The sequence below is a fragment of the Scheffersomyces stipitis genome, chromosome 4 (genome assembly GCF_000209165.1).
Source record: "Scheffersomyces stipitis CBS 6054 chromosome 4, complete sequence".
Taxonomy (NCBI): domain Eukaryota; kingdom Fungi; phylum Ascomycota; class Pichiomycetes; order Serinales; family Debaryomycetaceae; genus Scheffersomyces; species Scheffersomyces stipitis.
Window position 1 is genome coordinate 297,538 of NC_009044.1, and position 12,350 is coordinate 309,887.

Here is a 12,350-nt window from a genome sequence, read left to right on the forward strand (position 1 = left end):
TTGGCTGCGAATCTTTTTCCCCTGAGTAATTATCAATTCAGAGCAACTTTGTAAAACTTTCTCTACCAAATTCTTTCCCACAATCTCAATATCGAACTCTTAGACGGAGTAGAATTTCTTCTTTCCAAATTTGGGAGACAAGCCCACATCACAATAACCAAGCAATACAATATGATAAATATAGGCAAAACAACAAATGTTCCAGTCGTTTGAGAAATCAAACCCACAATGAAAGGGAAAATTGCACCCCCAGAAGAGCCAAAAGCTGACATAATAGTAAGAGTGATAACTTGAATTTTTCTAGGAATTAAGCCATCATGTCCAGTGTACACTACAAGCAATGGGTAATTTGGCCCAGTCATCATACCTGCAAATGCTACCAAGACTGCTTCAGCTATGAGGTTGGGGACAGCCCATACAAGGGCTACAAGTATCATAGCTCCGCAAGAGACAACTAGAACAGACCTTCTAGCCCCAAGAGTTTTGTGTAAAGGCTTGGTTAAACATAGCCTTCCAATAGTCAAGCCTCCCCAGTAACCTGAAGCTGTATATCCAACGTACTTCGGGTTTCCATGGCGATAATCAAGGAAGAATGAAACTATCCAACCACCCATAGCGACCTCTGCACCTTGATAGAATAAAACAAAAAAGCAGATGAGCCAAGTAGTAGGAGTTTTAAGTGCAAGGAGCATCAAGTTTTGGTGAGATTGGGGATATTCTTGAGTAGCATTAATGTCCGTCATTTCTATAACATCTTCACCACGCAATCTCTCATCTGCTGTATAAGAGACAGCTAAATCTTTAGGATCTTCGTCCCAGGGTTTCAAATCTTCATCAGAATTTTTAAACGCATAGAAGATTGCAATCATATTAGGGAACATTATACCCATGAGAACAAAATAGTAGTAATGCCATGTCACTCCTCTTGCAACAATCGAAGTAGCTAATAAGGGAGAAATTGTTGCACCAATTCCATATGCACCGTGCAAAAAGGAAAGATAAGTGGAAGCTTTGTCCAATCGTGAAACGAAGATATTAGTTTGGGCTATTTGAAGAGCACTACCAGCCCCTCCGAAGAAAAAAGAGGCCACTATTGCAGGGTATTTGGTACCGGTACCAACAATTAGGTAATTGAGAACACCAAGTGCACATCCCAAAGTTAAAGAATACCTCTTTCCCATCCACGGCTGGATTTTATGAGCAAGACAGGCAACGACTATAAACCCTGTCGCTGAGGCTACCCAAATCAAAGAAGCTACAGAGTAACTTATACCATAATAAACCTCCATATGAGGTAACAAGGCACCTGGGGCAGCATCATTGAAACCCACACAGAGACCTAGAAATATACACGATAAATACCTCCATTTATTTCTAGGAGGATTGTTAATAGTCATATACTTTGGAATAGTGCCTTCTTGTTCTGGAATGGGTTCTACATTAGAAGAATGTCTTCCGTCGTATTCATTGATGTCTTCATCAGAGTTTCGATTTTCGAAGCCTGGACGATGAGATGTATTGTCCCCTACATTCATGGCCTTCATAGTTATGGCTACATGAGCCTTATCTAGCTTAGTAATTGTCATTTTTTAATATCCACTCTACAATACAATCGTTCCAATTTATATTAGTACAAAGAAAAATTAGAGTCCTTATAAGACACCGCCTGCTATATATATAAAAGTGCATCAAAAATTACTCTATGGTCTGCTAAGCAGGACTAGAATTCTGAAGGAAAGGGAACACTATAGAAAAGTTGGAAAGATATTCGGTATCGGTCAAATCCCCGGAACTATTTATTTGCAGACAAGGACTAAATAAAATTTAATTCCAAATACGGAAAGGTTTCCAAACGGATTTATGCCTGTCAAAATCTTATCATACTCTTGCAGACCAATCAGTTGCTTAGATCATCTATCCAATCTACCTGTTTTCAGCCTTTATTCACAGCATGGAATAAGCGACCATCATAGCCTTATTTTCTTACGAAATGGTTTCTTATGAAATGTCTTCCTATTTGCTACAGAAAGAGTATTTATATACTCTTTTTTTTTTTAAGTTTTTTTTACGAATTGGCATTCAATAAAATCAACCTATTTATAACAGAGTACACAAAATTTTTACAAAATGACAAGTATTACTATTAAAATCGAACCCATCCACAACAGTAGTAATAAACACTCTACATCTTCTAACCCATACAGAAAGTTAGGAGGAAACAAAGTGAACAAGTACACAAATAATCCTGCATAAAACGGCGAAAATTGGTAGCGCGACAAATGTCTAGGTATATTCTAAATCGTAGCTATTTGTGTCACAGCTTCGTTCCTCATGGCCCAATGGTCAAGGCGTCTGGCTACGATTACGTAACCACTTCCGGTTGGAACCAGAAGATTCCAGGTTCGACTCCTGGTGGGGAAGCTCTTTTTTGCACCTTAACTTAATCATGGACGAAGTGCTATGAAGAGGTCAATAGCCGTCAGCTATGGGCCTAACCGATGAAAATGTGAATATCTAAGACATTCTTTTTTCGGCAAGATCGAAACTATTTTAATGTGTGTAGCAATTAAAGATCTACTGAGATTGATTTTTCTAATTATCATGATCGTGAACATTTGAAGAAGGATCACGGCAAGGATTATGGAAGGAACACGCAGATGACGTCAGAAAACACTTTTCCATTTTTAATTAGTATTGAGATGATAGAATCACCAGATTTGATTTCCTGATTAACGAGGCAGAGTACGCAGAAATTAGTACGAAGAAATTCTTCACATTTTCTCATCGCTGGGAAAATGCTCTGCTAAGGTTTCTCCGGACCTCTCTGTTTTTTTGCAATGAAGTCTTTCGGTTCTTTGCCGTGTATTATATGAAATCCAGTACCTTCGCTCTCGTAAACCAAATTGTATGCTATTGTAGCTTATCGTGTGCTTTCTTGACATCATTCTTCTGGCAATCTCTCTTCGTCATTATTTCGCAGCTCATCAGCGCACATAGCCCTGCCCATGTCTGGTAGTGCCGCATTTTTCCCACCACGGTACAGTACAAAATTACACGGAAAGAACAGCCTCAATCTAGCATAAAATTTCACTATCTAGACTATATAATGAAATCGTTTCCCTTCCAGAGGCAAAGCAAAAGTCCAGAATCTCTTCCATTCTCACCAATTGATATAATTATAGTTGAAGTGCTCTTGACCATAGTTAATTATAGCCCTAGTTGTGCGTTTCAGGCTATATTTATCGCTATAATTGCTTACATACTGTACTCACTACTCCCAAATTTCATTCCCCAGTTTCCCCCACTAAACTTCTCACTAACGCGTTTCTCATTAGCGTATTCTCACTAATTCTCGCTATTTCACGAATCTCAGTCCTACACAGTTGCCCCTGAGTCTCCATTTTTCCCGAGCAACCCTGTCTATATACCCACATTCTGGACATCATTCTTTTCTTTATCACCGTTTTCTCATAGACCACCATAGAAATCACTTCAGCATGGGTATCAACAATCCTATTCCCAGAAGCTTGAAGAGCGAGTCCAAGTACGTTTCATTTTGAATCTCGTATCATGGAATTCTCAGTAATCCAGAGATCGTATAGATCCAGCTGGATACGACTACTGCGGAGTCTGAACTGTCTTCAACATCTTCCCCTGCGTTTCAATATAGGCACCAAGTTCATTGCAGTGAAACACGCAATGCCATACGTTACTCTTCTCATAATTGAACTCAGAATTCTTCCGTAGCTCACCACCATACTTCCATATCATTTCAGGATCTTTTGAACTGTGCAATTCAGACTATTATCGGATATTTTTCAGTCTGTCCAATTTTTCAGATTTTCACCAGTCTTAACAAAACATTTTACCGAATTGCCAGTTCCTTATGCAGCTGTTATCGAAGACATACCCCCAGAATTCTATCATGACTCCTACTGTTCCCATACTAACCCCTCTAGAAAAGCGGCTAAGGTACTCTCGTCGTTTATAAAGCCTAACCAATTGGCTGGGCCCGAAAATATCATTCCTCCCAATGTATTGAAAAATGCTAAAGGTTTGGCTGTCATCACAGTTTTGAAAGCCGGCTTTTTGTTTTCAGGGAGAGCCGGTTCCGGTGTCATCGTAGCCCGTTTGCCGGACGGATCCTGGTCGCCTCCTTCAGCCATTGTTACTGCCGGTGCCGGTGTTGGTGGCCAGATTGGAGCTGAGTTGACCGATTTCGTCTTCATCTTAAACACCAAGTCAGCTGTGGACTCGTTTGCTCAGTTTGGTTCTGTGACTTTGGGTGGTAACGTTTCTGTTGCTGCTGGTCCTTTAGGTAGAAACGCTGAGGCTGCGGGTACTGCCTCGTTAAAGAGTGCCTCTGCTGTATTCTCATATTCCAAGACCAAGGGTTTGTTTGCTGGTATATCTTTGGAGGGTTCCGCTATCGTTGAAAGAAGAGAAGCCAACAGAAAGTTTTACGGTAGCAATTGTAAGGCCAGAAACATCTTGGCTGGTGAAGTAGAGGCTCCTCCAGCTTGTTCGTCTTTGATGAGAGTGTTAGAGTCACGTGTGTTCAACAACAGACAACCCTACGATGACGACGATTTCTATAACGACGATTACTACGACGACATTCCAGACGACTTTTCCGGCTCAACCTCGCCATCTTCTACCAGAAGAGGCAGTACCAGAACCGGAGGACGTGGCGGAAGCCGTAGAGGTAGCAGATACTCGGAAGACGAAGAAGATTATTCCGACGACGACGATGATGACTACAATTACTCCAATAGACGAAGAACTAACTCGCGTGCTAGTCCCAGCCATACGAGCCATGGTTACAATGGTTCTGGTTCTGGGTCCGGAGCTGGAGCTCGTAGATCAGGATGGGAAGACGATGTCTATGACAAAAATAGTAGCGATAGAAGAAGAAACCAAGGCAGTAGTGATGTAGACAACTTGGGTTCTAGGCTCAACAATACCCGTTTGAATAGCGGCCCTACCAGACCTCCTACTGGCTCCAAGCCCAACTTTGGTGGAACTCCAAAGACAAACACAAACCAAGCCATAGCCTTGTACACTTTCAAGGGAGAACAAAGTGGAGACTTGCCATTCAAGAAGGGCGATGTCATTGACATTATCAGAAAGACCGAAACCGTAGACGACTGGTGGACCGGCAGAAACAACGGGGTCACAGGTATCTTCCCTGCCAACTATGTGGAGTTGATCTAATAACTAGTTAGTGTAGAACTTTGAATTGTACTATATGTTTTAGAATGCTGTAGATGAATCTAGGGAGCTTTATATTCTGTCATACTCGTAGAATTTGACAATGAAGCATATATATTGGTTTGATACTAATAAATATTGATAATAAAGAGTACGTACATAGTCATCACTCTCCTGTCCAGTTCGCTGAAATACAATTTATTCACTTAACTAAATACTGTCTACCGACCTATATCCAAAATATTCCAAAACCCATAGCTCATTCCAACTGGAAAACCTCGTTCACGAGATGGTCTATAACAACTTTGCCTTCATCGAAGTTAGGATCGTGAAATCGAACAATAGCTGCAGCATGGCTATGTTTGCTGTTTCTGATAACAACGGGATACTTGTTCCAACCCAAGGTATTCAACAGGCTGATAATGAATTTCTGGTCGGCATTCAAATTCATAACTGAAACCTGTCCAGACTCTGGATTTTTCTCTTGATCAATGGCTGCATCGTTGTTATTCATCACTGAATATACTGACTCGACAACGGAATATTGCTGTTCCTGAATACGGTCACCCAAGTCTTCAAACTTCTCAAGAAGAGTGGCTCTTTCCAGTTCTTCTTCTTCTTCTGCAGTATTGTGGGTTTCTTCTTCCTTCAATTGGATTGGATCATCGCTCAATTGGTCATACAAATGGTGCAAGTTGTTGGAAGCATCCTGAAGAAAATTGCTGACTCGATTGTTCAATCTAATACGTTGCACAATGGAGTTGGAAATAAAGAAAGCCACCCATAAAGGTGTATACAAGACAATGCTGCCAAACACCTTGACCCAACCGACGGCTCTGGTTAATCGAGATTGAGACTTCCGGTTAGCGGGAACGAATGAATCGGCAATTTTTTCGTACTTCAACGGCTTCTCGATATCTACAACAATGGGTTCATAGCCCTTAATGTAAGTCATCTGGAGATTATCAGCCAGCTGGTTGATCATAGAGTTAACCGGATCTATTGCAGTAATTGCACTTGTAAAAAATGCAGCTCTCTTGTCATTGACAACGTTGGCATAGAGAGATTTGTGTTTGAACAACTTCAATACCTTGTAGAAATAGGAGTTGACATCTGCCATCACTACCAACAACGGCTTCTGAGTTTTGGACACCATATCTTTCAAGAACATCTGACTACCAGAATGGGCCAAAAAGTAGGGAGCAAAGTTATTGAATAATCTAACAGATATACTGTGGTTCATTGGATGAAGAACCCCAACATGCGGTGTACAGAAAGTGATAAAGTTCACTGGATCGATGTCATCGAAATAACCTTGCGAATACAAAATTCCAACAGCATATCTGGAGATCAAACCTCCTAAAGAATAGCCTATTATTGACAACTTTGTAACCTTATTTCCCTCCTGAGAAAGAGCATTCGTTTGCTCCAAGATCTCATCTGAGGTTCTTTTACCGTTGATGTCTACACCGTCATATGTCAAATAGCCACTGTGAGACCCAGTCTTGTAAACCACAAGCTCCTCATCAGCTGGCTGTATTTTATCCAAAACCTGCGACTCGATATAGTCCATATGGGTGGGATTGCCCCAAAGTCTAGTATGTTAGTATATATGAACTAGGGTGCACGTGAATGAAAAGCATACTTACCCATGGACCAAGACAACGAGATGATATTTGACCATTGGAATCTATAGTATATGAAATCAGAATAACGATGTGACTTTGCTGCTCTGAAGAGTAGAAAAAACCAAAAAACAGTCTAGTGCTCTAGGAAGTATTATAGTTGAGTGAAAAGATACGCAAGTATCTGAGATTCTTATTTCTCAGTATCTAGCAGATTTGATAGTGGCCTTTAAATTACAGTGTGGAGAGATCCAATTCTTCTCGAATGAAGCAATTTGTTCCTAGACTTATTTAACAAGAAAGGCTAACCAAACTAGTCTAGTTGTATTTTGAGAAAGAAGCATATGCTAACTTTAGTTTCTCCACCTTGGCTTATCGTATCGTAAACTTATTTTTCCTTTTAGGCGCGCGTGATAATGTAAATTTTCACAGCCATAAGCGAGTTTGACATGGAGCATATAAAACAGAGAAGCTGTAGAAGGCAAATCTACTAAATAATTGAACTGAAGAGAACGTATATGTGGTATACGTCCCATTCCTGAGCTCACCCCTGTATTTTCAAGCGAGCTTTCCTGATTTTTGGTGGAGAAGAAACTACTGTTGCTCGGGATTTCCTAAAACAATCTGTTTCACAATCCTGCGACATATGAAATGGTTGCAACTTAATCCACGTAGACCAACCCTAGCACGTTATAAGGAATAAGGAATAATGAACAATACTTCTAGAAATTGTAATACGACCGTTTGTCGTAGTATAGATTGATATACTTTCAATTCAGACTTTTAGTCCCTATATATACAAGCTACTATACAAGCTATTATACAATGGTATCACTCAAGACATTTGCCGATCAAGATACCTGAAGCAACACTGACATTCAACGAGTCGACGATATGATCCTGTTTTCTGCCCTTGTCGATTCCGACCAAAAAGTCGGACCTCAACTTCATATGTGTTCTGATTCCTTCTCCTTCACTTCCCATGACAAGTAATACAGGAGTCTGGCTGAGAATGTTAGGAAGCTCGTTCATATCGACATACTTGTTCTTCAACTGCTGTTCCACTTTTTCGTGCTTAGACTTCAAGTCATTGATTTCATCTACTGATGGCTTTGCACTAGTTGAAACCACACTCCAGCCATTGGCTCTGATTCTGTCGATGAACTTCAAGCTCTCGTTCGTCTCGTAGATATCAATCAAGTCCATAGCACCCACGGACGCCTTGTTGGCCACGGGTCCAAGCCTGGCAGTGTGACTTCCAGGAACCACGATGAAATCAACTCCAAAGTAGTAGGCAGATCTGATAATGCCTCCCATGTTCTGAGGATCAGTGATGCCATCGAGAAAGATTCCCAAAGGCATCTTGGCTACAGGTTCATCTTCTACAGGGTCTGTTCTGGCCACTGTCTTGACTATCTCTACTTCAGCATCGTCAAGATCATTGTACACCGTAACCTTATACTCGTTATCTTGACAAGCTCCAAGCGAATGAATGGTATTGAGCTCCAAACTCTTGGTTTCCAATACTACTCCGTTATGTACTCCGTTGTTGCACAAGATGTTCAAGTCGTTCTTGCTAGATCTTTCCACAATTTTTACGCCATACTTTGTCTCTGCAATCTTGATTAACTGTCTATCCTGGCAATTATGTACATAAAGTCGACTGTAGGACGACCTCTTACCAGACTCCAAAGCTGATCTAACTGAATGAGTTCCATAGACATATTCAAAAAGTGAATTCTTTCCTATAGGTGTACGATCTCTAGACACACGATACTGTTCAGAGTCGCTGTGGTTTTCCCTGCCTGATTTTGCCATTCTTTCAGCTCTGGCATTTTCCCTTTGTTCTCGTTCATGTTCCTTTCTCATATTTCTAAGTCGTCTCTGTCTAGCGACCTTTTCGGTGAGTTTGTTTCTCTCTTCGGGACTTATATTTCCGTATTTTCTTTGGAAAAACACGTCCTTCGAGATGTTCTGGACCTCCCAAGGTTTCATCTTGGTCTCTGAGTAGGGTAAACTCTTCTCGAAGCTCTTGGTTTTGCCTGGATTCAGATAGTGAGGTTTGAACACAGGCTTTATGGGGGACGAGTCCAAGTTCCTCATCGTTCGACTCCAGACACCGAAATTTCGGCTGAACACTGTTCTAGAAGACATCTACGATATTGCTAATTATGGTTCTGCGAGATTGAAAACTGATAGTAAGACTGTAAAGGTTTAGTTTCTCCACATAAACAATTCGTTACTCAGTTTAAATTTTTCACGATGCTCACAGAAAAAAAATAATTGCACCCAAAAAAAGGATAGAACTAGGCGGAAGAGAATGTGAAAGGAGGATAGAAATATATATATATGTATGTTTCTATATTAATGGGATAGTTTGATTGAAATATAGAAGTCTCTAATGGTTTCAAAAGAAATTACATTTTTGACTGAGAGCCGTATCCTTAGTATTTTCCATACTTGAAGCGATTCTACTGCTATGCTCCAACCATCCAACACAAATAAGCACTCTCGTCTGCCCTCTACATCTTTTCATTATCTTCTTATATTACAGTTTATGGACTTTTAGAACAACACCCCCTTTGTACTAGGAACGTCGTTGGTTCCGTTACTGGAAATAGCCTCTCTGATGGCCACAGCCAAAGCCTTGAAAGCAGACTCAGCTCTGTGGTGATCATTGAAACCTCTCAAACAGTCGACATGCATGGTGATATGGGCACCCTGGGCGAAACTCTCGAGCACATGAGGAATCATTTCACACGACAAATCACCAATCTTTTCCCTCTTCAAACCCAATTCCACTACAGCAAATGGTCTATTGGACAAATCTACGACGGCACGACTCAATGCTTCATCCAAAGGAGCAAATCCAGAACCAAAACGCTTGACTCCCTTGACTTGACCCAAAGCTTGTTTGAATGCTATTCCTAAGGTGATACCTACATCCTCGGCAGTGTGGTGGTCGTCGATGTGCAAATCACCAATGCACTCTACAATAAGGGACCAGCCAGCATGCTTGGCTAAGGCATGGAGCATATGGTCCAAGAAGCCTATGCCACTCTGGACGTTGATCACCTGCGACGAGGTAGCCTGCTTGGCGTGTTCATCATCGTCGTCGATTTTTCTCTTTTTGAAAATCGACTCCTCTACAGCAAGAAACCCTCCATCTAGCGAAAGCGCAATCTGGATCTTGGTTTCATTGGTGTCTCTCTTGATCGTGGCAGTTCTGGCCATTTTCACTATTTGCAGTTTAGTTGAAGTGAGAAATAGTATGCTCTTAAGCTGTAGATATAGCCAGAATAGTGCTATATATCGAAAGAGACTTGCAAGAAGTGGAAGTCTGGAGAAGTCTGGAGAAGTGAAAAACTGAACAAATGAAAAATCTGGTATATGCGATTATGATTACGATGACTCAGTCGGGCCGATCTGGGGTGCGAAAAAAGAGAAAGGTTCTACGGTGACAAGCACTGAAAACTGTGTCTCTGCCAAACTACCTGTAGTCAGCACAACTATTGAAAATATTTATATTGAAAATGCTATATTGGCATGCTACTATATAGTGTCAAATAGTCGTATGTTCCCGTACAACTTTCAAAAGTCTTTCTTCTTTTAGTTTGGGCTTTCACTATTCTCGCTATTCTCTCGCTAGCTCTAATTTTTCTTTACTCTCACTATTTTCACTATTTCTCGTATTCACATTTCTCTACGCGCGCCTTTCCTGCACGCAATTCCCTATTTTCCATTGCCATCTAGACTGTTATGCCAATAAACCATTCACTTCTGTCTTCCTCCACAACATCAATTGCACCGCCAAACACAATACCAGCCCCCCAAAAAAACAGGATAGACGTATTCGCATACTCCCATAGACCATTCCACCGTTTTGAGCGCTGCAAAAATTGTCCTAACACCGAAAATCTGTCTAGTTTACTCATAGCTTCTCATCTCTAAATACCCATATGCCCATAGATGTACACATACATGGAATACCTCCAGAAATGCTTCTACAAGTCCACCAACTGGAATGAAGATAACATATTCTCCAACATAACGGCGTCATCGCTGGCGATTCTCGATTTCCCGATCCCAACTGGCTTTAAACTCGACTCGTCAAATAAATCTACAGAGTATCTGGCCTCTAGCTTTACGCTCTCTAACTACCACTCTATCAATGGCTCACTAGCTTACTTGTACTCCTCGGTCCCACTCCGTAACACCATGGGAACGAAGGAAATCTCGCTCCAAGACGCCCTAGTAGGATTTCGGATCATCGAGCCATCATCAAATAACCACAAACAACTTAGCAGCTCCAAGCGTCACGATCGTAGTTCGTTGCTCTACGGCAGAATGTATTTCCCGGGCTCGGCCCTTGAAGCCATGATAATAAAACGGATCTCAGCCCATACCCAATTGTTGATAAAATGTATCAACAATCCACATATGGACAAGAACGGAACCATGATCGTTTATCTACAAAAGAATGCTCCCAAGTATCTGCGAGAATTCATCTACTCTACCAATGAATCGCTAATAGGATTCAGATGCTTGTACAACTTGGGTAACTCTGATAATTCATTGAACACAGCTTTGATACCAAAGTTCGATAATTCGGTTATCTCTATCGGAACGGAATTATGGTATGCTGCTAGAACTATGAGCCCGGGACTATCCACTGCTTTTAGATACTCTACTAGATCTACTTCAACAGGAAAACCGCTCACCATGACACTAGCTGTAAACCCGATTCTCGGCCACCTTTCATCGACATACACGGTGAAGACGTCTGTAGCATCGACTTTCAGCTCCCGGTACGATTTCAACTTCTTTTCCTACGCCAGCAACTTGTCTTTGGGATTCGAACTCTACAACTACTCCCGTGAGAATCCTGTTCATTCATTTGCTAACAGATCAGTTAATCTTTCTTCGGAGGAAAACCGTTTTTTACTGCACCAGGACCGTAAGGTCCGTGGCCAACACGGTGGGAACACAATTCCAATTCGATCGCATACTTCTATAGCGCAGAAAGATCATAGCAATATGATCATAAACCCAATCCAGAACTTGGACAACTACTACCATATAAACCCGACCCTCTTGCCTGAAAAGAAAAAGCTCTTGGACGAAGTCGAACTCGCAGCCCATCTCTCAAGTGAAAATTCCGAAAGTGTAACGACAGCTTTCCAAAATCTTGTAAATGAGAGCGACTTTGCGAGCGTGGTCAAGTTCTCCACTAGCCTCAACGACAGGATGGTAAAAATTCTCTGGGAGGGCCGAGTCAAAGACTTCTTGGTCAGCACTGGAGTCAAGGTAGGGATGAATCCGGTGACCAACGCGCCGGAGTTCAACCGTTTTGGGGTTAGTTTCTCCTACGCCTGTTAGGTCTGTATCTCTGTTACTTCTAGTACGAATATAATGAATGTAGTACCATGTAAAATTAATAATATATAAAGGTTATACTATTTGCACCCAAAAAACCTACACATAACCACACAAACATTTCACTTTCCGGGTAAC

At 41.3% G+C, this 12,350-nt stretch overlaps 5 protein-coding genes across 5 annotated transcripts; 2 read left to right on the plus strand and 3 right to left on the minus strand. All coding sequences in view use genetic code 12, as the record gives it.

Moving 5' to 3' along the window:
* Positions 1–62: 62 nt before the first annotated feature.
* On the minus strand, positions 63–1,586 carry PICST_31239 (predicted protein; the record flags this gene model as incomplete). The annotated part of the gene is made up of 1 exon (XM_001384318.1): positions 63–1,586. The coding sequence occupies one exon, from the start codon at positions 1,584–1,586 to the stop codon at positions 63–65; it is 1,524 nt and encodes a 507-aa protein (XP_001384355.1).
* Positions 1,587–3,957: 2,371 nt separating this feature from the next.
* Positions 3,958–5,214, plus strand: PICST_59246 (predicted protein; the record flags this gene model as incomplete). The annotated part of the gene is made up of 2 exons (XM_001383977.1): positions 3,958–4,792; positions 4,850–5,214. Coding segments are annotated over 2 exons (1,200 nt in total), but the record flags the coding sequence as incomplete, so codon positions are not given.
* A 256-nt stretch (positions 5,215–5,470) lies between these two features.
* Positions 5,471–6,895, minus strand: PICST_45215 (predicted protein; the record flags this gene model as incomplete). The annotated part of the gene is made up of 2 exons (XM_001384319.1): positions 5,471–6,806; positions 6,861–6,895. The coding sequence occupies 2 exons, from the start codon at positions 6,893–6,895 to the stop codon at positions 5,471–5,473; spliced, it is 1,371 nt and encodes a 456-aa protein (XP_001384356.2).
* A 772-nt stretch (positions 6,896–7,667) lies between these two features.
* On the minus strand, positions 7,668–8,939 carry PICST_31242 (mitochondrial rRNA methyltransferase; the record flags this gene model as incomplete). The annotated part of the gene is made up of 1 exon (XM_001384320.1): positions 7,668–8,939. One exon carries the CDS (start codon positions 8,937–8,939, stop codon positions 7,668–7,670), a length of 1,272 nt encoding a protein of 423 aa, XP_001384357.2.
* A 1,866-nt stretch (positions 8,940–10,805) lies between these two features.
* On the plus strand, positions 10,806–12,215 carry PICST_45177 (mitochondrial outer membrane protein; the record flags this gene model as incomplete). The annotated part of the gene is made up of 1 exon (XM_001383978.1): positions 10,806–12,215. One exon carries the CDS (start codon positions 10,806–10,808, stop codon positions 12,213–12,215), a length of 1,410 nt encoding a protein of 469 aa, XP_001384015.2.
* Positions 12,216–12,350: the final 135 nt, after the last annotated feature.